Source organism: Gossypium raimondii, chromosome 6 (assembly GCF_025698545.1).
Source record: "Gossypium raimondii isolate GPD5lz chromosome 6, ASM2569854v1, whole genome shotgun sequence".
NCBI classification, from domain to species: Eukaryota; Viridiplantae; Streptophyta; class Magnoliopsida; order Malvales; family Malvaceae; genus Gossypium; species Gossypium raimondii.
In genome coordinates, this window is record NC_068570.1 from 25106835 (window position 1) to 25131231 (window position 24397).

Here is a 24397-nt window from a genome sequence, read left to right on the forward strand (position 1 = left end):
AATATTTTTGTGCCTCAGTTATTCATACTTTCAATTAAAATCACTTACGTATTTCATGCATTAAAATGTGTTTGAATGCATTAGAATTAGTTGCTCAGTACTAACTAGATGACGATTAATAGACACAATAATTGGAAGATGCATGCTTAATTTAAGTCGTAACCCGATTAAATTAAAGGTTCGTAATAACTCTAGCGAGCTCTTCTACCTTGCATAACGTTAGGTTTATGTGGTTAAATTGTTTCAAACCTAATCCATCCTCGTTACTTCACATAAATCCTAATAATTATTAGTTAAATATAGGTATAGAAATATACATGTTTTTCTAAGTATAAGACTTCGAAAGAACTTATATTAGATTTCAAGTTAATGAATGATCAAGTTGTCATGGAATATTTTCTAGAGTATTGTTAACATGATGATGAATTAATTGAGTCAAATGTCGTAATTGTTCTAGCTTACTCATATTAGTGTTGTTAAAACTTGTGAGTTACTATTTTTATTTATTTTTAAATTTTCTTTGCATATTTAAATTTTAGTTGATTAGATTAATTGCCACATCACACTATTTGATTAATTTTCACCAATTTTGTGATTAGTTAATTTTACAAATATTAATTAGCATATACAGTCCTTGTGGAGATGATAAATCTTAATACTTACATATTACTTGATAATGACTGTGTATCCTTACACATTCCGCTGAGAACCAAAAGCTGTACTAAACTTTAATTTGGTGCCCAAGGCCTTGTGTAGCTTACTCCAAAATCTGGAGGTAAATCTCGGGCCGCGGTCTGAAATAATCGACAATGTAACGCCATGCAAGCTGACAATTTTAGAGACATAGTTCAACTAACTTTTCAAGTGAGTAATCCATTCGTACGTGTATAAAATGCACAGGCTTCGTTAACCGGTCAATGATAACCCAAATCGCATCTTTCTTTCTTGGCGTTAATAGTAATCCTAATAAAAAATCCATAATAACATGTTACCATTTTCACTCGGGAATCATGACCGGTTGTAACAAACTGGATATAACTTGATGTTCGACTTTTACCTATTGACACACAAGACATCTCAACACAAACTCGAAAATTTCGTATTTCATTTTTCGCCACCAATATCTTTGTTTCAAATCGCAATACGTTTTCATGCTGCTCGGGTGAATAAGAACTTTTATAAGTTTCATTTAAGATATCCTATTTCAACTACGGATCTTCCGGTACACCCAACCTATTACAAAAATACAAACTACCATCAGCTCCAATACTGAAATAAGCTTGCTAACCATTTTCATACATTTCTCGCTTAGCCAACAAGTTTGGAGCTTTAGTTTGTAGTTCCAAATCCTATGCAAAAATAAAGGCTTAACCCACAACTTAGCTAAAATGGACCCATCACATTCTAAACTAAGTTGAGCATTCATTGATTGAAGAGCGAAAATGGATTTCTGGTTCAAAGCATCAGCAGCAACGTTTGCTTTACCCAGATGATAATCTATTATCAGATCATAATCTTTTAGTAATTCAATCCATCTTCAGTGACACAAATTCAACTCTTTTTGGGTCATCAAATATTTCAAACTTTTATGGTCCGTAAAGACATGACATTTCTCACCATACAAATAGTGACGCAAAATGTTCAATGTAAACACCACTGCATCAATTTAACATTTTACCATTGTAGGATATTTAATTAACATTTCCATAATTTAAGCATTCACAAGCATGTTGCATCAATATTCATTAAACATGGTCTTTAACTATTCAATAAGCATACATACCAATTTCATTAAGTTTTATATCTTACATGTCGTTGAGCCATTTTATATCTATTGACATATTACTTTAAACACAAAAACAAGTAGGTGTAGTAAGTTCCAATTAAACTTATCTATTCAAATGACTAAGATAAGTGAAAGCTCTTCCAATATTCATCACTCTCCAATCTTACCTTTATCCATAGTGTTTGGAGCTTTTTGTTTTAACTCTTTTTCTACTTAAACGTACAAAGCACATAACTAGAAAATGAAGTCACTAGATAGCCATATAATGACTAATCTTAATTAAGATTTCATGAATACTTAGCCTTTGGTACTTGAAACTTAAATGTCATAATTTTGTATAACTCGAAATTATTCCGTTCAAATGTAATTTCGACTTTAGAACTATAATCCAGGAACATCAAGGCTTCCAAAAACATGTCTATTGTTCAAGTTTTCTCTACTCTCTTTCTACACTTTCTAAGTACTTTACCATGTCCATTAAGCATTTTCCTATCAATATTCAACCTTCACATGTATGGGCACATGCCTAGACATCACCTTAAGTCATTAATTAATCAAAATTTAAGGAAGAAATCACTTATCCCTTTAATAGAAGCTCACAAACATGGAGAATAGAAGCTCACGGCCATGGAGGAGCTTGAAGAAAAAATTTCTTTTCTTTCATTCCTTATTTCCACTGTTTGAAAAAGAAAATGAATATAAAATCATCCCTTTCTCTTTCCCACTTAGCTTATTTAATTCAATTATTAACCTTTTTAATTAAAACATCAATGGTTGAGATTTAAGCATGAGAAATTGAGTGGAAATCTATGGCTTTTGCGATGCTTCTCTATTAACTTACAAAAATAGTTTTTTATTATTTAAGGCATTTGATTAATTCTTCATCCAATCCTCTAAATCTTGCTAGCGTATGATTTAGTCATTATGCATCAATTACTACTCTTAGTTAAATCATTTAATAATTCTTATCTATATTTCCATAATCATCTTTTAGACCTCTTGACTAAATAATAATTGTTATAAAATAAAGAGAGATAGAGAGTAAAGAAAAAGAAAATATGGGAAGCAATAGAAAATGTATTTTATTGATCATGGGGTGATTACAATGCTTCTTCAAAGTTTCTATTTATAGGCATAAGAAGTATAAATGAAGTAGAGATCTAATTCTAATGACTATTAGAATGTAAAGTACATCAAAACTTATCTTGATCTTGATGAACATCCACTTAATAAGATATTCATAACACTCCCCCTTGAATATCCATTGGTAGATAATGTGTCTCATTAAAACCTTATTAGGAAAAACCCTATAGGATAAAAAACCTAATAAAGGAAAAATAGTACACAATCTTTTATTACAAGTTGCCTCGTTAAAAACTTTTACCAGGAAAACCCAATGGGACAAAACCTTGGTTAAAGGAAAAGAGTACAACTTGTGTTTAAACTCCCTCTAATGGAAATATTACATTACATCTTTGAGTTGACGTAGTCTAATTTTGTGTAGTAGTATTTCAAATGTTGAAGTTGGCAATGCCTTAGTAAAAATATTTGCTAAATTATCACTAGAATGAATTTGTTGAACATTTATATCACCTCTTTTCTCAAGATCATGGGTGAAGAATAATTTTGGTAAAATATGTTTCGTTCTGTCACCTTTGAATTAACCACCCTTCAATTGAGCTATACATGCTGTATTATCTTCGTATAAGATAGTTGAAATTTTTTCCTGTAAAGGCAAATTACATATCTTCTGGATATGTTGGGTCAATAACCTTAGCCAAACACACTCTCGACTTGCCTCATGCTTTGTAATTATTTCTGTATGATTTGAAGAAGCGGCAACTAATGTTTGCTTTGTTGAACGCCATGATATGGTAGGACCCCCACATGTAAAAAAATTACCTGTTTAAGATCGACCTTTATGTGGATCCGATAAGTATCCAGCATCAGCATAGTTGACTAATAGAGATTTTGAATCATTTGAATAAAATAACCCCATATCAATAGTCCCTCTGAGATATCTAAATACATGTTTAATTCCATTCTAATGTCTACGTGTTGGAGAAGAACTAAATCTTGCTAACAAGTTTACATTGAAAGTTATATCAAGTCTTGTGTTGTTTGCAAGATACATCAATGCCCCTATGGCACTTAGATATGGTACTTCAGGACCAAGAAACTCTTCATCATTCTTGCAATGACGAAATTGATCTTTATTCACATCTAACGGTCATACAACCATCGGAGTACTCAATAGGTGTGCTTTATCCATGTAAAATTTCTTTAATATCTTTTCCATATAAGTTGATTGATGAACATGAATTCTATCTTTTAAATGCTCAATATGTAAGCCAAAACAAAATTTTATTGTTTCAAGATCTTTCATCTCAGATTCTTTATTTAAACAATTTACTGAATTTCAACTCATCAACATAAACAACAATTATCACAAAATCTGATCCAAACCTTTTGATAAAGACACATGGACAAATTGGATAATTTTTGTAACAATCTTTTAACAAGTATTCACTAAGACGATTGTACCACATACGTTCAGATTGTTTTAATCCATATAAACTTTTCTTTAATCTGATCGAGCAATTTTTCTGAGAAACTCTATATCCTTCTAGGATTTTAAATCCTTCAGGGATTTTCATATAAATTTCACTATCAAGTGTACCATACAAATAGGCTGTAACAACATCCATTAGATGCATGTCAAGTTTTTCACTTACTGTCAAACTAATAAGATATCTAGATGTAATTGTATTCACCACAGGAGAATGTCTCTTCATAATCAATGTCAGGTCTTTGCAAAAAATCCTTGTGCTACAAGTCGTGCTTTATATCTTACGACTTCATTTTTTTTATTTTGTTTTTGCACAAATACCCATTTATATCCTACCGTCTTTACACTTTTAGGTGTTTGGACTACAAGCCCAAAAACTTCACGTTTTAAAAGTGAATTCAATTCTGCTTGAATTTCATCTTTTCATTTTGGCCAATATTTTCTATTTTTACATTCCTTAATAGATTTAGGCTTAGAATCCTCATTTTCTTTTGTTATTTCAATGACATCATAAGTAAAATTATTGTTGGCAACTACATTTTTTTCCAGTTTCATATTTTTCTCGTATTGACATAAATTTTTTAGATCTATTTATTTTCATCATTTTTATTTTCACTTTTAGGTACCTGAATCTCTTCTTGAATTTTATAATTAGTTATGTCATGGGTCTCTTTAGGAACCCCCGCCTCCACTATATGACCATATTGAATGTTTGCTCATTTTCTTTTACGAGAATTTTTATCTTTGGAACCGATTGGCCTTCCACGCTTCAGGCGTGGATTACTTTCTTTAGCACTAACAGTTTGCCCTATTAGGACATCAATTCGTATTGGAGCATTTTCAACTGGTATGTGAGATTTAATGAATCTGACAGCTGTTTGTAAAATGAATTATTTGTTGAACTTTTGGTTCACATTGTTTTGTACGAGGATCTTAGACATTGATAATTCATTTCAAGTACTTTATTAATCTAGCTTTTTATTCTCTCCCCTTAATGTTGGGAAAACTGACAACTCATGTCATAACTAAATCTCAAATTAATAGCTCAAACATATTTAATAATATAAGTAGACTCATATAAATATACATTTCCAATCTCTTATAATGATCCATCTTCGCGCGTTGCAGTGGAGTAGTTGGAACATATACCGCAAATCCAAAAATTGTAAGATGGGAAATATTTGGCTCTTGACAAAAAATCAATTATAATGGGGAGTATTTATAATTTATTGGCTTGACGTGTACAACATGTAAACCAATACAATCTCATGTTGGAATAATAAATTTTGTTATCATTAGTGATGGTTTAGCTATTAGTTGTAGGCATTTGATAAATGATTCAGCTAAATCGTTTTATGTGTGAACATGAACTACAGGATGTTCAAATTTTATCCCGATTGACATACAATAATTATTGAAAGCTTGGGATATAAACTCACCAATATTAGCAAGATGAATAATTTTAATTGCATAATTTGGAATTAATCATTTAAACAAGCAATCTCGCAAATGACAGGCTGCGAGTTGATAAAGCATGTGATTATTTTGTAGATGCATCTACCAAAATCATATAATACCAAAACCATCCACTTTGTGGATGAATGAGCCCATATTCATTTAAAAAATGCAAGAGATTAAATCTCAACTTTAGCCAGTGAGTTTGTAATAATCAATTATCATTGAGAACAAACAACACATAAGAATTCTTTAAATGAAAGAATTTTTTGATTTTTTTAATAAATGTCTATATACATTCTTAATTAATTTTTGTACCATATATAATTCGTGATAGTCTAACTAGTCACGCCAAATAGTAAATGTATTTGTATCAAGAAACTTCGGTTTACTTTAACATGTTTTCAATTGTACTAATAATATCAATATAAATTTTGACAATTTATAATTTTATCGTCATTCTTTTATTTTGTATCTACATATAAGCAATATTGTGACATTTACTTGAAATGTCTACATCAATGTGAAGTCCATAATGTTATTAACTCAATAAAAGAAATATTAGATGCAAACAATTATTTGCAATATTCACTTTAGGAATATGCCAAAATCTTCAAATGTTCAAATTGACATAAATAATCAAAAGTGATTATACAATTTGTTATATTTATTGCAAACATTCACTTCAAGGAATGTGCAAAAAAAATCCGAACAATAGTGTAAGCATATATCATATTCCTTACCAATAAGATTATATAGATATCATTCGCTTCAAGGAATGATTAATTAGTATGAATTATTGGTCATTTTGTTCTAAGAATGAACAATTAGCAATCTTTCGAATCATCCATATTCTTTTCATCTATTTGTCAATAATGACAAGAGGTTCCATTTTATAATTGCTATGTATTGTTACATTCACTTTGAGGAATGGAGAAAAATCAGTGGAACAAATAATTCATTATTTTGTTTGGCATTAAGAAGGCATTAGATCAATCCAAAATACTTTTAAAGCCCTTTTCACAAGAGTTTTTCATCATCAATTAACTAGAAAGAAATAACCAAGTCATGCATGGATTTTATTGCAAATCAAATGTACAAATAAAACTGGCATTTAAAATATCAAACTTGATATAATACTAGTGCCAACAAAAAATTCATAAACCATTGCAGACATGTATGAAAGTTAGTTCAAAATCTTACATCTCATGTTCACTAAAACTTTTCCATTTATAATTGCTCATATAATTTATCTAAATAATTAACAAATATAAAGTGTATGAACTACCTTTAACAACTTTACGAAAGTAATAAGTTTCCTAGGGTTGTATAGTAAGAAAATATAAGGCATTTATAAAATCAAACCACACAAGTTGTTTTAATTCTTCTTATCAAACAACAAATGATTAATACAAACCATATTCATAGAAATGCAAACGGTCAAATTAATATAGTAATGATCATTTTAAGTTTATGAAAATGTTTTCAACCAAAATAATTCAAGAATTAAAATGACAACAATTAAACTTGAAATTCAATATTAGAACCAACCCAAAAATCAATTTCGACATTCCTCAAAAGATTTAGAACTACGCATGTATGAGTATTGAAAAGTTTCAAATTGTATAACTAAAATAATAATAGACATTAAAGGAACGTAATTTATATTCGAACTAAATCAAATCTGAACAATCATAAATTTCATAGGTTTATCAACACAAATTTACATACTAATATATTTTAGCCAAATACATAATTTAATTATAAAATCTACTATAGCAACATAAAGAAATCAATAAATATTCATTTTCATGAACAAATAAGATGTTTGAAACCATAAGTAATCCATGAAACCAAAACTTAAAATAAAATCATCTCAAATATTTAAACCATATATCAAATTAATTTAATATCTAAAGATGCTATTATTGAGAAAAGTGTAAAGATAGAGATCTAATTAAGTTGATGTACCTTTCTTATTCAACGAATCTTTGATGGTTTTATCAACAAGTAAGCAAATTTAAACTCCAATAGTAAACTTTGAATCCAATTAAAATTTATCAATAGCAAACTTTGAGAATGGATATTATTTCACAATTTCATATAGATAGCAATATCAAGTCATGCACCATCCTTAATAACATAAAAATAATATAAGTTAATCAAAATAATTATAATTGATCATGAATTAGCTAAAACAATCAAATATGAAGCATTAAATAAAAGAAACTTCCTGTAAAAACTTTAAATCTTGTCATCTAAGATCTTGAAAATCATGGAGAATAAATTTTATCGTCGATAAAAGGTTTTATCACTTTGAGCAAGATCGCATCGATAACGTGTTATAAAAAAAGAGATAGAGAGAGTAAAGAACAAATAAAATATGAGAAGCAATAGAGAATGTTTTTATTGATCAATGGGATGATTACAATGCTTCTTCAAAGTTTCTATTTATAGGCATAAGAAGTATAAATGAAGTAGAGATCTAATTCTAATGACTATTAGAATTTAATTTTGATTTTGATGGACATCCACTTAATAAGATATTCGTAACAATAATAATAATATCTTTTCAAAACAACTTAGTTTAAGAAATTTCGATCCGAAATCAATTTTTTTCAATAATGGCGAAAAGTGAGTATTACAATTCTCGTCTTCCAACTTGGTCCATAAGTTTTTTCTTTTATTTCTTAATGTATCTATTGGAACGAGCTCAATAATTAATCCTCCGCATTCTATAAGCCCATTAAGGGGGTAAATACTGGCCACGAGTTTTAAAGCTACTCCATACCTAAGGCGAGGATCAAACCTTTGACCATTGGTTAAGTTAGGAGAAACCCTTGCCATCTCACCTAACTCCTGTGGTTGGTCCATAAGTTATTTTACTTCTAGTATATCACATTTAGTTTTGATATCTTTTTCCGATGTCGTATTTAATTAATCAATAATTTACATTTAACTAACACTCGTACTTGAAAATTTTTTTACTTAGCTACTTCCTTGATATGAGTTATGACATCAAAAATTTTGGGGTGTTATGATAATATTATTGACTGAGTTGGTGTCACAAGTCAACTTGACGCTAACTCAGGATTGATGATAACAATATAACAACACCATGATAAATAATTGTAATGTGCTCGAGTATTTAAATTTTAATTTACTCACAATTTAATCTCTTTTTTTCATTTTAATATTGTACACATTTCATGTGTTATTATTAGTCATTTTTAAACCATACATTTTATTATTTATTTTATGTTATTTTTAAACACACTTCTATGTTCTAAATATGTAATTTCCACACATATATGCGTGCTATAGAATTTTTAGTATTCATAATATTGTTGATTGAGTTTTGAGTTGATGTCATAGGTCAACTCGACGCTAACTCAAAATTGATGATAACATCATGGTAAAGAATTGTAGTACATTTAGTACTATTAATATGATGCATTCACATGTTTAAAATTCATTTTACGCACAATTTAATCTATTTTTTATTTTAATACCGTATATATTTGATGTATTATTATATTTAGTTTCAAACTTGTGTGTGTGTGTGTGTGAATAGAATGATTATTTCATGTTGTGAATTAAAGTTGGGAGAAATTGAAATCCAAGCGGTAATATGTGAATTAGGTAAGATTTTAATTGGAGAGTGAAATCATTACATTTTACAAAGAGGCAGTCCAATCCATAAATCCGGCCCAATACCTTTATAATTCTCAATACGAAAATCCACAACCAAGTTACGCAACGCAGCGTTTTTAGTTATCGATGGCCGCACTAGCTCAGCCTGCGTGTTCCTTCACCACATTCCTTGGTTGCTTCCGCCCTTCCCCGAGAAGCTTTTCTAATATTAGGGTTCATCCCTCTCGGAACCTTTCGACCTCAATGAGTCTACAAAGCTCCGAACCTGTCGCCACCAAAACCGATCCTCCGACCGACGACGATGTGCTGCTGCAGTACGTGGTGCTTCGGAGAGACTTAATAGACAAGTGGCCTTTGGGGAGCGTGGTGACGCAGGGATGCCATGCTTCGGTCAGTGCCATTTGGTCTCACAAGGACGACCCCCACACCCTCCAGTATTGCAGCCCTGATAACATTGACTCTATGCACAAGGTAACCAATGTTCTTGTGTTTATTCTTCTTCTTTTTTTCCCACCATGAATGATTTCTTTTACATTCAACAGAGCGTAGTGTATTGTTTTGAAAAACCCTGTTTATGTTTTTTGGTCAATTGGAGGCAATCCTCATTGTGGCACATTGTTTTCTCTTCTCATACTGGGTTTGTTGTAGACCTTTGATTTGCTTGGAGTTTTATCCCCCCAAACGTAATGAGAATTGATCATTTTTAAGTTACAAATAATCCCATAGCTGAACTGAGAAACAAAGGAGAGAGGCATTTATCCCATAAAACTATCCAACAAGGGTGTTTAATGCAAAACAAACATTTTGGATACCTATCCAATTCTTTTCTTACACTGTTGTAAATATAGCATATTTCATGGTTTCAAATTAAACAAAAATTTGACCATATCTCATAACAATGAAAACCATGAGGTGTTAATTGTAGGGTGATTTGGTGCTGTATCTAGAGTTGTGGATGATGAGCTAAGTGGTGAGGTTTTGGAACATGTAGGTAACGCTTGAGGTGAAGGGAGAAACCCAGATATTGAACTTGTCAGAAAAGCTGTTGGCGGCGGGTATTGCTCATAAACTGTGGATTGAACAGCCTGAAAACTTCCCAACTTGCCTGGCTACAAAACCCTACCCCAAGTCCATGGTATCGCCGTTTTTCAAGAAATTGAAACTTTGCAAGTGATTGTTTGATGGTGGGTTCTAAATCATAATTATTTAGCTTGATTCTGTTGAATCCCTCTTTTGTTCTAAACTATGATTCTCTTGACATATGTTCCCTGTACGAGTTTAAATTTTTATATTCAGTATTGACGCAGCTAGAGCTATTTGCCTAGGACTCACTCTAAACTCAAGAAGATTGGCCCTTTATAAATAAAAGATGAAATGCACACTCTAATTTGTGTAGTTTTAGTTCCGATTTGGATAGTACCACGTGAATTTAATTCAGATTATAAATCACAAAACAGCATACAAGCACAAGCAAGGATAAGGATAGCTAGGAAGTTTTTGTTAATAATTACTACTTGATTCATGTTTGTTAATAATTTTAAAATGGTGTGTTTGTTAATAATTAACTTGTTCATGTTCATGAATATTTTCACAAATAATGTTCATAAACAAACAAATCTCTTTTAGATGTAAAACAATCATGTCTAAATTTTAACTAATTATATTATATAATAATTGAGCAACAGACAATTTAGTAAATGAACATGAAAAATAAAAATAAAACTTTTTTATAAACATAAATGAATCGAATGAGCCTTCAAATTTTGTTATCATTAATTTAATTTGATAAATGGACAAAAACAAAACTACTCATTGAACCTGAGGATTATGGAGCGAAGGAACTGCTAATAGATGTCTGAGAGGAACACTCTTCAAAGAATCAGCGAAATAAAATAAAATTCCCGTTTTAACATTGCCAAAAAGCACTATTTTAGCTATGGGTTCAATGATCCTTTCTAGCTACCAAATATGTAAACTCCAAATACAACACATGTCAAGTCTTTGGTGCCCCTCCGCTGCTGATAGATAGCACAACACTATTGACGATTGAAGGCAGCCCAGCCATTTTTTCAAAACAAGAGGACCTAAATATCCTGTATTTTCAAACATAAAACACCAAAATTACTATGCATTTCAAAATTCAATAGCAGATTTAACTAACAATGACTACCAGTATCCATGAAACAATTGATGTCGAAATATTATTGCATCAACTGCCTCCCTTTTGCTTAAGAGTGATCTTGTCCCCGAGACTAAGAGCAATCCCCTGGGTCTTGCTCCTTATCCGGATGTACCCACTCAGTTTCCCATCAGCTTGCTTCTCAATGCTCACGTTTACCAACGCATCCTCCCCAAACACGCTCTTTGCGTACAAGTTCGCAGCCAGGAATCCACACTCACCATCTAGCGCAGATCTGAAACGCAAACCAGCCAGCAAAAAGGATTAGAGAATAATCTATGAGGATCTCACTTGAGTGAATTTACTACTGTGTTCAAACAGATGTATTGCAAAACCAACATAAGGTTATCATTCTACAAACTGATAACAGATTCAAATACCTTTTTCACAACAATAAAGTGACCATTTTATAAATCATATATCAGGCTGTATTATTAATAATGTGCAACCTACAGCTTGGTACACAGAACCAAAGGATGCTCGGTTTATTTTCAAATTTATATAATATTTCTAAACAAGACAAACTTACGGTGCAGTGAGGCACTTCATGTTAGTTGACTTGATAATATGGTCGAGGAATTCCTTCTCATTTTTAATTACAGTGTTTACAGCAACCTGAATCACAAACAAAAAGAAATATAATAATAAAATTGAAACATCAATGCAGATGAGAACTGATAAGTTCAGTCCCAGGAGAAGCTTCAAAATTGCATATCAGTTACCCTAAGAAACAAATTATATTTGAAAGCCATCCATATTGGCCAGTTGACTAACAGAAACAAGGCGGCTGTAAATGCAACGTGGTAATAGTAAAAATGGAAATAGTTCAAGAAATACCTTATTTTCCCACTCAAATTCTGCCCACATGGTTCTGAATGCAGTATCCATACAGACAGCAGGAGAAATATAGTCCATGATATCAATGTGAATGTCATTCAGAACAACTACTGTTCTCTCAAGCACATTTGAAGTTTCATATACGATGTTGCCAAATATGACTCCAGTCTCAGTTGAAGACACCTTGATGTTGACCTTTATTTGCTTGCTAGATTCAGGAGCTACGGTATAATTTTGAGGACGCTCCACAAGTTTCAGATCACCCATAGTAGCCAACTCCAAGCACAAATTCTGAAGGGTTTCCCTGGTTCGGTTGACAACAGTAATATCAAGAACAATATCATAGTGATGGACGGTGACATATGCTTCTGCATATACCGGATCACTAAATCCTGTCAGTTGAAGAATGCGGTTGAGCTTATTTGCATCATCTGCATCCTTGACAAACTCTCCAGTTGCTCGTTTTAAATCATCTTGAACCTCATCCTCCAATTCCAGCTGACTCATACCCTGGAAGTTAGCAAAGGAAATTTGACAAAAAAACCAAGAAAAAAAATTAATGAGTCAATAATCAAAGAGATGCAAAAGCACAAAGGTGAACCAAAGGGATAAAGCAGAAAATTCTATCAAAACAAACAAAATACAAGCTTAACCCAGAAAAGAAATTGCATGCATGGCAAGATATTCGCACAAACCAAAGATGTTAAATCATGCACATAAGTTAATGACCACAAAAAAGTTCTTACCTTTCGACTCTTTAAATGGTAAAAGTCAATAAGGTCATCTGGTTGTGCATGAGAAACCTGAGCTTTTGCCTTTAATTCCTCAGTTTCTTGCAACTGTTTCTCTGAAAGCATTTTAACAAAACTCTGACGGCAAGACTGCAACCATATTTTTCTGATCTCATCACCAGTATTGCAGAATAATCTTATGCACAGAACAATTCTATCGTAAGAATCATTATCAATTGGGTGTGGAAGAACAGGAGATTGTCCTAATTGCAGCAAAGAGACAAAGATCAGCAATGCCTGTGTGGTTGCTTTGTTAACTTCAACTTTTGAAGGCTGTACCTCTTCCAGTCTCAGAACAAGTTTAGTCAGTGTGCAAGCAACAACTGCAGAGAGGAAAAAATCGCCAGTGAGGAGAAGAGATCTGAGATTCCCAGAAGTCAATGATCCCTGAACAATGGTAGGAGGGGAGAAAGCAGTTTCAGATGCAGCACTCTGGGTTGCATAAGTACCATCAGCAAGAATAGCAGGTCTCCTGGAGGAGACAGTAATGGAGTTTGATTGAGGAGTTTTCTTTGAAGCATCAATAGCTTCCGCTTCCTCAGAAACAGAGTAGAAAGGCAGCTCTCCAAGACACTGCTTGATGGTTGCTATGCCACTCTCAACTTCAGATGGAGAAAGGCAATATTCTCCAATGATCCAAAGGGCACAGGAGCAAACCCGTGCAGCTCGAATCTGATAGAATGTGTCCAACAACCGTGTTATAATGGACACCCTAAGTTTAGGGTTGGTTTCAATTATTTCTCGAACAAAAACTATAACATCAATAGCTGAAGCAACATTACTGTCTCCTAAGAAATCCATCATCAGATGCACAACTGTGCTTGCAACTTCTGGGAACTTGATTGCGCAGGAATGGATAGCTTGAATAAGCATTTGTCTGTATTCTCCATTCTTCTCAAGTTCTCCACTTTGAGTTTTCATCACTTCCTTCTTCAACAAAAGAACAACTTCATTGATGTTTCGGGGAGTTACTAACTCAAGAACAATATCAAGTGTCTTCCTTTGGATGTCAAGATTTGGACTTGAAAGTGCCCTAAGCACATCCATGATCAAATCAACCATAATATCACTATGAGAAGACTTGAGCTCATTCAGCCGATCTAGCACAATAAGCTTCACATTGTTATCGCTTTGAGAAAGAAGAAGCTGACAATAAGTGTTTGCAGCAGCTCTAATAGCAGTAGGAGCAGATGACAGAGAAACAAGGGTGCCAGCACATTCATAAATAACTGCAGTTGAGGGGGCATTTAATAAAGATATAATAATCTTAATATACTTCCCTTTCTCCCCACGATTTGTTCTGCAAACCTTACGAATCAGCTCTAACACAACCATCTGAAGCAATTCACCCCATTCGGAAACCCTATCAACATGGGTCAAAAGGTAATTAATGGCTCGATCGTGTGCACAATTAAATAGCATAAGAAATGCATTTCGCTTGGCAGATGGATCCTGCTCTGTTGAAAGGACCTTCTCAATCATTTCAGGTGCATCAACCAGGAGCTGCTCGCCTTGTGGAAGCTTATATATTGACATGACAGCCAATATAGCATTCCTACGAATAAATGGATGCCCATGCTCCAGATTTTGCAAAACTGAAGGGATTAGTGGCTCAATGATCTCTGCCTCATTCAAGCGGCAGAGAAATCTCAAGGTCACACCACGAATATATTCATTAGGATGTTGAAGATTGTTCCTCAAATTTTGGCATATTAAGATCATTTCAGGTAATATCCTCCCTTTCAAATCAGTTTTCTCAATTATCTCCAAGTATAGAAGCAAAAGTTTTTGGACGGTGTGATCCTCCGAAGGCAAAACATATCTGACAATGGTAATAAAAAGCTGGGGGAGGGTTTCACCATTCAACAAAAGCATAACTGCTTTCTTCATGGCATCAATCTTTGCAGGAACATCATTGCCTTCGAGTGCTTCTTTAATTTCATTAGCAATTGCTGGTGTTCCTTTGTCAAAGTGAATAAGAAGTGTACAAGACTTTTCCATTTCTTGCTACTTTTCTGAACAAAATTCAAATCATCAATATATATATAATGCAAATGGTGGTTCTCAATGCGGGGACTAGAATAAAATAATATCAGTGTAAAATATGCATCTATAACTAGAAATTTAAACATAGTTTATACAAATCATTCAGAAAGTCTTACAACAGGAACAAAACTTTTGTTGGCCAATTAAAATAGGACCAATTTAGTAAAAAGATTGCCAGTTGCTTCAAATGCCATAAGTTCGGTGAAAATTTAAAAGACAAATCAGCTCCATGACCATCTTCCTAAACAATACCCTCTCACATTTACCTCCAATGTGCATATTTGAGTAATGACAACATATCATAACTACAACATTTGCAGACAGATCATGCACAGAACATTGCTCCTGAACACTTCTAAACAATAAGGTCACCAACTAATGCACTGTTTAGATAAAAACTTGGCTAGAATCTTGCACGAAAAACTATAAAGCAAACATATATTTTTCAGACTGCTAGCAAATACTTAACGGGCTATTAAACTAGGTATCTCATAATTCACAGAAAAAAAGGAGCTAAATTTACAACTCAGGCAAATCGGCCTTAATGCCACAATTGAATCGTGGTTATTTCAGAAAATTATTAATGTAAGATCACCGTTGATCTGTCTACTGAGAAAGAAAAGGATGAGATATGTTAGTTTTCATATTTTTAATTCCAATATTAATGCTGAATTCATCATGTAAAATCAAAGCATTACGAAAGTAACAAACAAAAATATACAGTGCGAAAGCGCAACTATACATGGAAAGTGTAAAAAGGTAAAACCATATTGAATCCACAGAGCACAGTTCTATTCTGATTTGTAGTATTACTACAAAGGATTCGATCAAAATTTCAAATCACAATATTAGGAAATCCGAAACCTAAATCGAAACATTCAAGCTTCTAATGCAAACAAACAAAAAAAAACCAGCAACAACAGAAAAATGCCGCGAAACTGTGTAGAAAATAAATCCACAGATCTCGAAAATTGGAGACATATAGAGAGCGATGAACCTCGAACGATCAGAGGAACTGACACTTTTTTTAGCGGATGGAAATGAGGGAAATTCGATCTTCAAAACAAGCGCATCGTTTTGCTTTCTTTCTTTCGTTCTTTTCCCCCCCTTATTATTGTTCTACCAGATCTAAAGATGTATTTCGAGTTTAGGCGGTGAGCTTGTGGCAATTTCAATTTGGTAAAAACTTCATCTTCTCCCTCTCCATTTTGATGGTATAGAATTTGGTCTCTCTCAAAAAAGAAAAAGGTAAATTGCCGAAAATAAAATTGTGTTAGCAACTATTTTCATTTTGGTCACCTTCTATTAATTTGCTTCCATTAATTTGAGGTTAAATAATGTTATTTTACATTCATTTTAGTCATCCAATTTTAGTAAGTTTATATTTTGATCACTCATTTCTTTTCCTTTTTAAAATTAATTTTATTCTTTTCAAAAAGAAAAAAAATACAACGGCACATTTGATTCACTAGAATGGAATAGCTATTTTATGAGAATGAAATAAAAGCGTAATGAAATTGAATAGGCATAATAGTGGTTTGGTTGGATATAATAGGATGAGTATTATAATAATATTCATGCATTTGGTTGGGAGTAATAGATATGTAATAGCAAAAAGAAAAAAACAAACTCGAATGACTTAATAAATTAAATTATGTTTTTATTTTTGTAAAATTATTAAAACCAAAAGTGTTAAATGCTAAAATGACAAATATACCCTTTAGTTTTTTTAACATCTAAATCAATTATATTTTAATATACTTTATTGTATACTATTACTTTTGTATTTGCACATAACTTTATGTTATGTTTTATAAATTGAAGATCCAATTATATTACTTAAATATGTTTACCAAATATCCAACATTATATTCCATTATAGTAACATTATATTTTTCCTTAATAACATCGTTAGTATTGTTAAAGAGTGTTACTATCCGGATAAAAATATTGTTAGAGAAGTAGCACCAACATAATCCAATAATCATCTCAAGATCCATCTTAACATAACAAATCATGGTCACTTTCAAAAGTCCAATTATAGTAGAAAACTCATTTACACATATACAAAAGTGACAATATTAGTATTACATACTTCTATGTCATCATATCATCCTACAATTATATACAAAAAGTTATATTACTCCACCACCACACCCAATTACACATACAAAAAAGTGCAAAACCTACAATTACATACAAAAAGTGATATTAGTTCACCACTGCACCCATCTACACATACAAAAAGTGACGAAACTCTATGACATACAAAATGTTATATTCATCCACCACCACAGCCACATCTTTAATGGGTAGAAATAAATTTTCTCAACCATGCTAATTGCATAGAAGGTGGTAGACTTAGAAAAACGAGCATTTGCTTTGGATGTTCAAGAATTTTGATCAATGCATCAACTGCTTATCATTTGTTAAACCTTCTATTTCACCTAAAGACATATAGAGAGTTTGTACCTTTTCTTGAATGAACATTCTAGAGGCAATGCTCCTACTTAATTCAAGGGTCCTAATATTATCCCTCAATAATGTGATAGCATCGATAAGTGAAGTAGAAGAAATCGGTTCACTAACCTCAGAACTCTTTTTCTTCTTCTTTGAAAATGTAGAATTAGCTTTGTTTGGATTAGACGGATGCGATTGTGTAGCCGAGACATCCATCTTATCTAAGGAAACACCAACTTCGCATCCACTGTCATTGCTTCCTTCTTCAGTATTCCTTTCATTAGCAACATCCTCAGATGTAATTCTTCTAAAATATCAGTAATTGTTTGAGTATCTTTCCTTGTGGCTCAATCTTTTGTGTATATGGAAGTAAGTTGCTCATAATAAGGGAAACTTCGAGTTTTTAATTGCCCAACTTCTTTATGACTCTATAAAAAATATTTCATAAGTGTTATATACTATATGGATATAAGTAAGTCAAAGAAGAAAAGAAATACAATATGAGTCCCATACTGCACTTTCAGTAACAATCATCTGCCTATGCTCATCCTAACCAAAGCCACTGTTGTCTTTTCCTTTGAACATATCGTAAATGATTGCCCAATCCTTTTTTAATGTCTTAATCCTTGATTCAAGATTAGGTTTAGCCTTTAGCATTACATGAAATAAAATTTTTCCATCATTCTTTCCAATTCAAATAAATAATCATCCTTGAATCTCATATTTGCATTAAAAGTTTCAACATTGTGCAAGTCTACTATACATGAAATCAACACAATATCTTTTTTCGGAACCCATTCCTTTTTGGTTCCTCTGGAATTTTGGGAACAAGTTGCAGTTGATTGTGAAAAGCCTAACATACTTTTAAAGAAATTGCACATAATCAATTCATAGATAAAAAAAAACAACCGATTAATACAAGAATAACATAAACACAACATCAAAGATAAATAAAATAATATAAATCCTTTCAAACAACACTTTCAGACCTATTAATTTCTAGATGCTTGCCATTCATTGAACATTTGATTTGCTAGTTTCATCCTCCATTTTGCCTATGCATTAATTGGATGAATATCAATTATATTAGGTTCATCATCCTCTATCACATTACTATTTAAACCTTCTCTTAGCATCGCTTCAATAGGATCAAGACTCATTTCAGTTTGAATAAATTTATGAAGTAAGCAACAAGCAATAATGATTAATTGTACACCCTCACAAGATAAAATATGGACTACTAAGTATACCTCATTTAAGTTTTAATAAATCAAAACATCTTTCAATAACGTTGCGCACTGATGCACGTCTCATATTGGAAATTTCTTCTGGAGTACTTGGTCAATGAGCTTGGCGTCATTCATTCAAATGATAACTTTGTCCCTTAAAAGGTGCAAGAAATCCCTCACAATTTGTGTAACCAGCATCAACTAGATAATAACAACTTATATTCAGAAAACGATATTTATCAATGTATTGTTTTCAATATTAGTATGATCTAAAAATAATAATTCAACTTCCTCCATGTCTATACTTTACCATGAGGAACTTTTAGTCCATGTCTCCTAGTAATGGCATCTAGAAGAACTCGTCCATCAGCAACAAAACCTTTTTGAGTTTGATTTCTAAATTTATCATTTTTTTCACCTAACATATTTGTTGATATGTCACCTTTTCGAGTTCGATTTCTAAATTTATCAATTGATAGGTTCCATCTAAAGCACCTAAGCAATTCTACAAATAAAGTAAAAGTCAAGTTAGGATACAATATTGAAATCTAAATCAAGTGAATTATTTCTAAATAATATATATACTTACTCCAATACCTTGAACCATTTTCACCTTGTGTCTGTAGAATTAGCTGGAACTAGCTTGTTAAATAACACATCTTATAAGCGTATCACACCATTTAATACATTGTGAAATGTTCTACTAACGGTTTCCCTAAACCTATTAAAGTGATGCTTGATAACTCGGCTTTTAAGGTGATGAGCAATAAAATGTAAGAACATTGCCACTTGCTCATCTACAAGCATGTTCCTTGATGACTTCAATCCTTCTAAAGTTTGTAACATCTCACATAATTTAGAAAAAAACAAATCTATTTATCCTAACTTGTTTAATACATGTCTTGTACTAGCATGTACAAGTCGTTTCACCTAATCTCTTTGAGCATAAAAATCTAAAATGTATGACCTAATCCTTGGTCTATAAGTTTGTAGGCTAGAGACGACACCCAACATAATTAAGAACCACCTCACAACTGTATACATTTGTAACCATATTGTCAATGCAAGACCAATTCTTTTTCGCCTATCACTTTGTACTATGAAAGACAAATGAGTCATTGCTGCAAGATACTAAAGTGTTACACATCTTCAAATCTTCAAATTATAGTATAAATTAATCTTCAAATCATATTAAAGAGCAAAGATGAAATAATTCTCTAACTAAGAAGATAAAGAGCAACAAATATGCCACCATAATCAAGCTAAAATAACCACAATGCTAAAAGCTTCCAAAGCAAACCAATAATAACGATGAAATAAATTTAAATCGATTGTAGTAGATTTAAATAATTTGAAAAAGATTTAAATCGATTGTAACTGGTTTAAATTGCTTGTAACTGATTTAAATCAATTGAAACATATTTAAATCGATTGTAGCATATTTGGATCGAGTGAAATAGTTGCTGATATTTTTCATGCTTCTTGCTACATTTCTCTGCTTTTGTTTTTTGTGAAGCACAATTCAATGGCTTCTTCGAGCTCCCTCGAGAGCTCAATTCCAGCTCCAAGTACACTTCAATTTCAGTATTCCCCCCTTTTTAGTTGCTATTGCTATTAATTGTCTTATGAACTGTTCTGTTTTTTTGGTTGAAAAAAAAAGAGAGGTCATTTAAGTTCTCGTCTCATCACCTGCTATTGAGACAATCAACTTGAAATTTTGCTTACATGGATAAGCAGTAAATTGAAATGCCCATAAAAACCAAATGCAATTAGATGGATCATTTAAAACAAGTTTAGATTTCTAACCCTAATTTCATTCCCTAAAATAATCAAGACATCGGATCAACCAATTGACCATAATGTTTTTCAAAAAATCATTTTTTTCACAACTCCCTACTAACGAAATACAAGTAAAGGAGCAAAAAGATGAAATTGTAACAACAGAAGTGAGATTGAGGGGGGCAAGGACCTTACGAAGATCAAATTTGGGGAAGCTTGTTACAATGTAGATAACTCTGTCAACTACTTCTTTTTTACTAAGGTGATCGTCGTGGGATGAGAAGAACTGAACATGAACAAGGAGACCCAATTGGGGGTGTGGTGGCTTGAGGTGTTTGGTGATGCTGAGAGTGGTACAGGGCAATAATGGCAAGTTTTTTCTTTATTCCTTAGTGCGTTGAATTGCAATTCAGAGATGGGAGCAATGAATGGAATTCAGTGTTTTGGGGGGGGGGGGAGGGAATAGAGAGCTAAACTGACCAGCATGTAATGAGCCAATACATGGAACCAAATATATGCATTCTAGTAGGCCCATTGAATCAGGCCTAAATTAATGGCTCATTCCATTCAACCAAACAAGTTGTAAGCTTTTAAAAGGAATTGAATTATTCAGTTGCAAGGATGAAACCCAAGTTTTACTGAAAAACAACTCTAAAATTAATTCTAAAAAATTATAATAAAGAAAATTAAAAAGATAAAATGATTTTTCCTTATAAAATCCTCAATAATTTCCCTAGGTTTCCCTTTTATGGGGGAAAAATTAAAATTAATTCTAAGAAAAAGGAAAAAAAACAAAGGAAATTAAAATGATAAAACCGTTTTCCTTATAAAACCCAGATAATTCCTTGTAGAACCCTAGGGTTTTTCTTTTACTAAAAAATCTAAAATTAATTCTAGAAAAGGAAATTAAAAGAGAGAATAGTTTGTTCTTATAAAAAACCCTAGTAATTCATTGTAAAACCCAAGTTTTTCCCTAAAATTAATTTAAAAATGATAAAATGATTGACTAAAATGAAAATTTACTAAAGTTGGGTGCCTAAAATTAATATTGAATTAATGGTGGTTGACCAAGATGAAAATGGTTGTTAATGGTAATACCTAAAATACAAATTTTTATTTTGGGTACTCAAAATGAAAACTTATGAAAATTGGGTAAGCAACTGCACAGTTTACCCAAAGAAAAGAAAACAATTTACTTCAATTAATTCCAAAATGAGCAACTAAGAATAATTAACCACTTAGTTCACTTCTTTAGATGTAGCTTCAATACTTACACATTCCATCAATTTCGTTGAGTTATAAAAAATTAATAAATTTAATCTTAATATTTACACATTTATCAATTTAATTATGACTCTAAAAATATATCTAAAAATAATATATATAAACATTTTTTTTAAAAATCTAAAATTTTCAATAAGAATATATGAAAAATAAACTTAAAAGTTATTATTTTAAAATTCTTAAAATTTAAAATGTGTTGCATGAGATATACATTGTAGATTGAATACCCTATTGATAAATGGCAAATGACTTATTCGACCCTTCATTTTTACCAAAAAAAATAATTTTAGCTCTCTATTTAAATTTTTATCTCTTTTAATTTTTGAACTTGTATTGTTTGTCAAATCACCCCAAAATGGATGGAAAAGTTAATGTTTGTTAACTTTATCGATACATTAACAATTAATTAATTTTCTAAAATAAAAATATTTTTATACTTTTTATTTTTAATAATATTAATAAGTTATACTTTTTAAAAACAATTTTTATAATTTTGAATTTTTAAATTTTAAATTTTAAAAAATTAATGAATTATTGACGTGACATCTACATGGCAATCCACGTGTCTGCTACGTTAACAAAGTTAATAAACGTTAACTTTTCCATCCATTTTGGTGTGATTTGACAAACAACACAATTTTAAGGGTTAAAAAAGATGAAAAATTAAATAGAGGGCTAAAATAATTTTTTGTAAAGTTGGAGGGCCAAATAAATTATTATTCTTTATAAATAGTTCTCAATAACTTTCAACTAATCATTTTGTTATTGTACCATTAAAGTAGGATAAATTGACATAAAAAATGAGTGTCATGATTAATTATTCTTAGTTACAAACTTTCGAAATTGATAAGTACTAAATTACTCCATTTTTTTTGGAAGAATTAATTTACTCAATATCAAATTTAGGAAGAAGTAAAGACTTTCAATTTTCACAATTTTTTATTGGAAACTTGAATTTGAGTTTAAAAACTAGGATTTAGATTTCATAAATTCATAACTATTCTAGACCTCATAGAACTCACTCGGGTTTAAGCTTTTAGGGAGCAAGTGGTAGACTTTTATTTGGATAGTTCCCTTTGAACGTAATGTGTGCGAGTAAATATGATATGTTTCTATTATATGTGTGAGTACTAACTCTCTAATTACACAATACAAAAACAAAATCATTATAGAAACCAAATCATTATTATATATTTATGTCAATTATTAAAAAAATAGATTATTTGGTATCACTTTTGTTTTGGTATTAATACATGCTAATATAAGTACGTTTTCAGTATATTGCTCCAAATTTATTTATATTTAAATTTCTTTTATATATATTTATAGTTTATTTTTTTTAACATTAATCTTGTTATAGGTTTGTATCATATTTGTTCTTTTTGATACAATGTTTAGAACTACCCATAACCCCTTTCTAACCCTTAATTAGGAGAATAATGCGCTTCAGCGTACTTGAACTCTTAGCGGCGTTTGGATAAAAAATGCCGCTAAAGATCTAGCATTAGCGGCGTTTTTTGGAAAATGCCGCTAAAAATAAGTATTAGCGGCGTTTTCTAAAAAGATCTGCAAAAAACCTATGCCCAACGACGCCATTTTCTGAGCTTTCGGGGTTTTAGCGACGTTTTTGAGAAAGCGCAGCTATGCTCAGGGCTTTAGCGACGTTTTGAGAAAGTGCCGCTAGTGCTCAGGGCTTTAGCGGCGTTTCTGAGAAAGCGTCGCTAATGCTCAGGGTTTTAGCGGCGTTTTTGAGGAAGCGCCGCTAATGATCAAGGCTTTAGTGGCATTTTTGAGGAAGCGCTGCTAATGTTCAGGGCTTTAGCGGCGTTTTTGAGGAAGCCCCGCTAATGATCAGGGATTTAGCGGCGTTTTTGAGTTAGCGCCACTAATGCTCAGGGCTTTAGCAGTGTTTTTGAAGTAGCGCCGCTAATGCTCTATTTTTAGCAGTGTTTTCTAAAAAGCGCCGCTCATGCTCAGAGATTTAAAATAATTTAAAATATTTGTTAAAAATGGAAAAATTAAAGTACTATAAGTTCTTTTAAACAGAATATATGGCATAACCTTATATAAGGAATAAAAGGCGGCATCACGTGTTAAACTAATTCAATTATTATTTAAAATTTTATATAAATAAAATAGACATAATGATTTATTTATCCTTCTAACTTTACAAAAAATCATTACAACCCTTCATTTAATTTTTTTATCTTTGTAACCCTTAAATTTATATTATTTATTAAATCACTCAAAATAGATGAGAAAAATTATTCTTTATTAACTTTACTAAACATGGAAGCCAAAGGCCTGAAATGAAAACAATTTTCACCT

At 31.7% G+C, this 24397-nt stretch overlaps 2 protein-coding genes across 7 annotated transcripts; one reads left to right on the forward strand and one right to left on the reverse strand.

Annotated features, from left to right (window-relative positions):
- Nucleotides 1–9556: 9556 nt before the first annotated feature.
- Nucleotides 9557–10788, forward strand: LOC105772774 (uncharacterized). Its single transcript, XM_012594219.2, has 2 exons — nt 9557–9935; nt 10456–10788. Exons 1-2 carry the CDS (start codon nt 9591–9593, stop codon nt 10636–10638), a joined length of 528 nt encoding a protein of 175 aa, XP_012449673.1. The 5' UTR covers nt 9557–9590; the 3' UTR covers nt 10639–10788.
- A 416-nt stretch (nt 10789–11204) lies between these two features.
- LOC105772773 (coatomer subunit beta-1) lies at nt 11205–21261 on the reverse strand. Of its 6 annotated transcripts, none has more exons than XM_052632854.1 (8): nt 20981–21261; nt 19028–19207; nt 17907–18205; nt 13227–15286; nt 12481–12990; nt 12173–12258; nt 11635–11878; nt 11205–11557 (listed from the first exon to the last, which is right to left on the reverse strand). In XM_052632854.1, exons 4-7 carry the CDS (start codon nt 15270–15272, stop codon nt 11674–11676), a joined length of 2847 nt encoding a protein of 948 aa, XP_052488814.1. In that variant the 5' UTR covers nt 15273–15286; nt 17907–18205; nt 19028–19207; nt 20981–21261; the 3' UTR covers nt 11205–11557; nt 11635–11673. The 6 variants fall into 6 exon arrangements, with proteins under 6 accessions (XP_052488814.1, XP_052488813.1, XP_052488816.1 ...); XM_052632853.1 differs by having other exon boundaries at nt 20976–21236; XM_052632856.1 differs by lacking the exon at nt 19028–19207 and having other exon boundaries at nt 20981–21236.
- Between the last annotated feature and the right edge of the window lie 3136 nt (nt 21262–24397).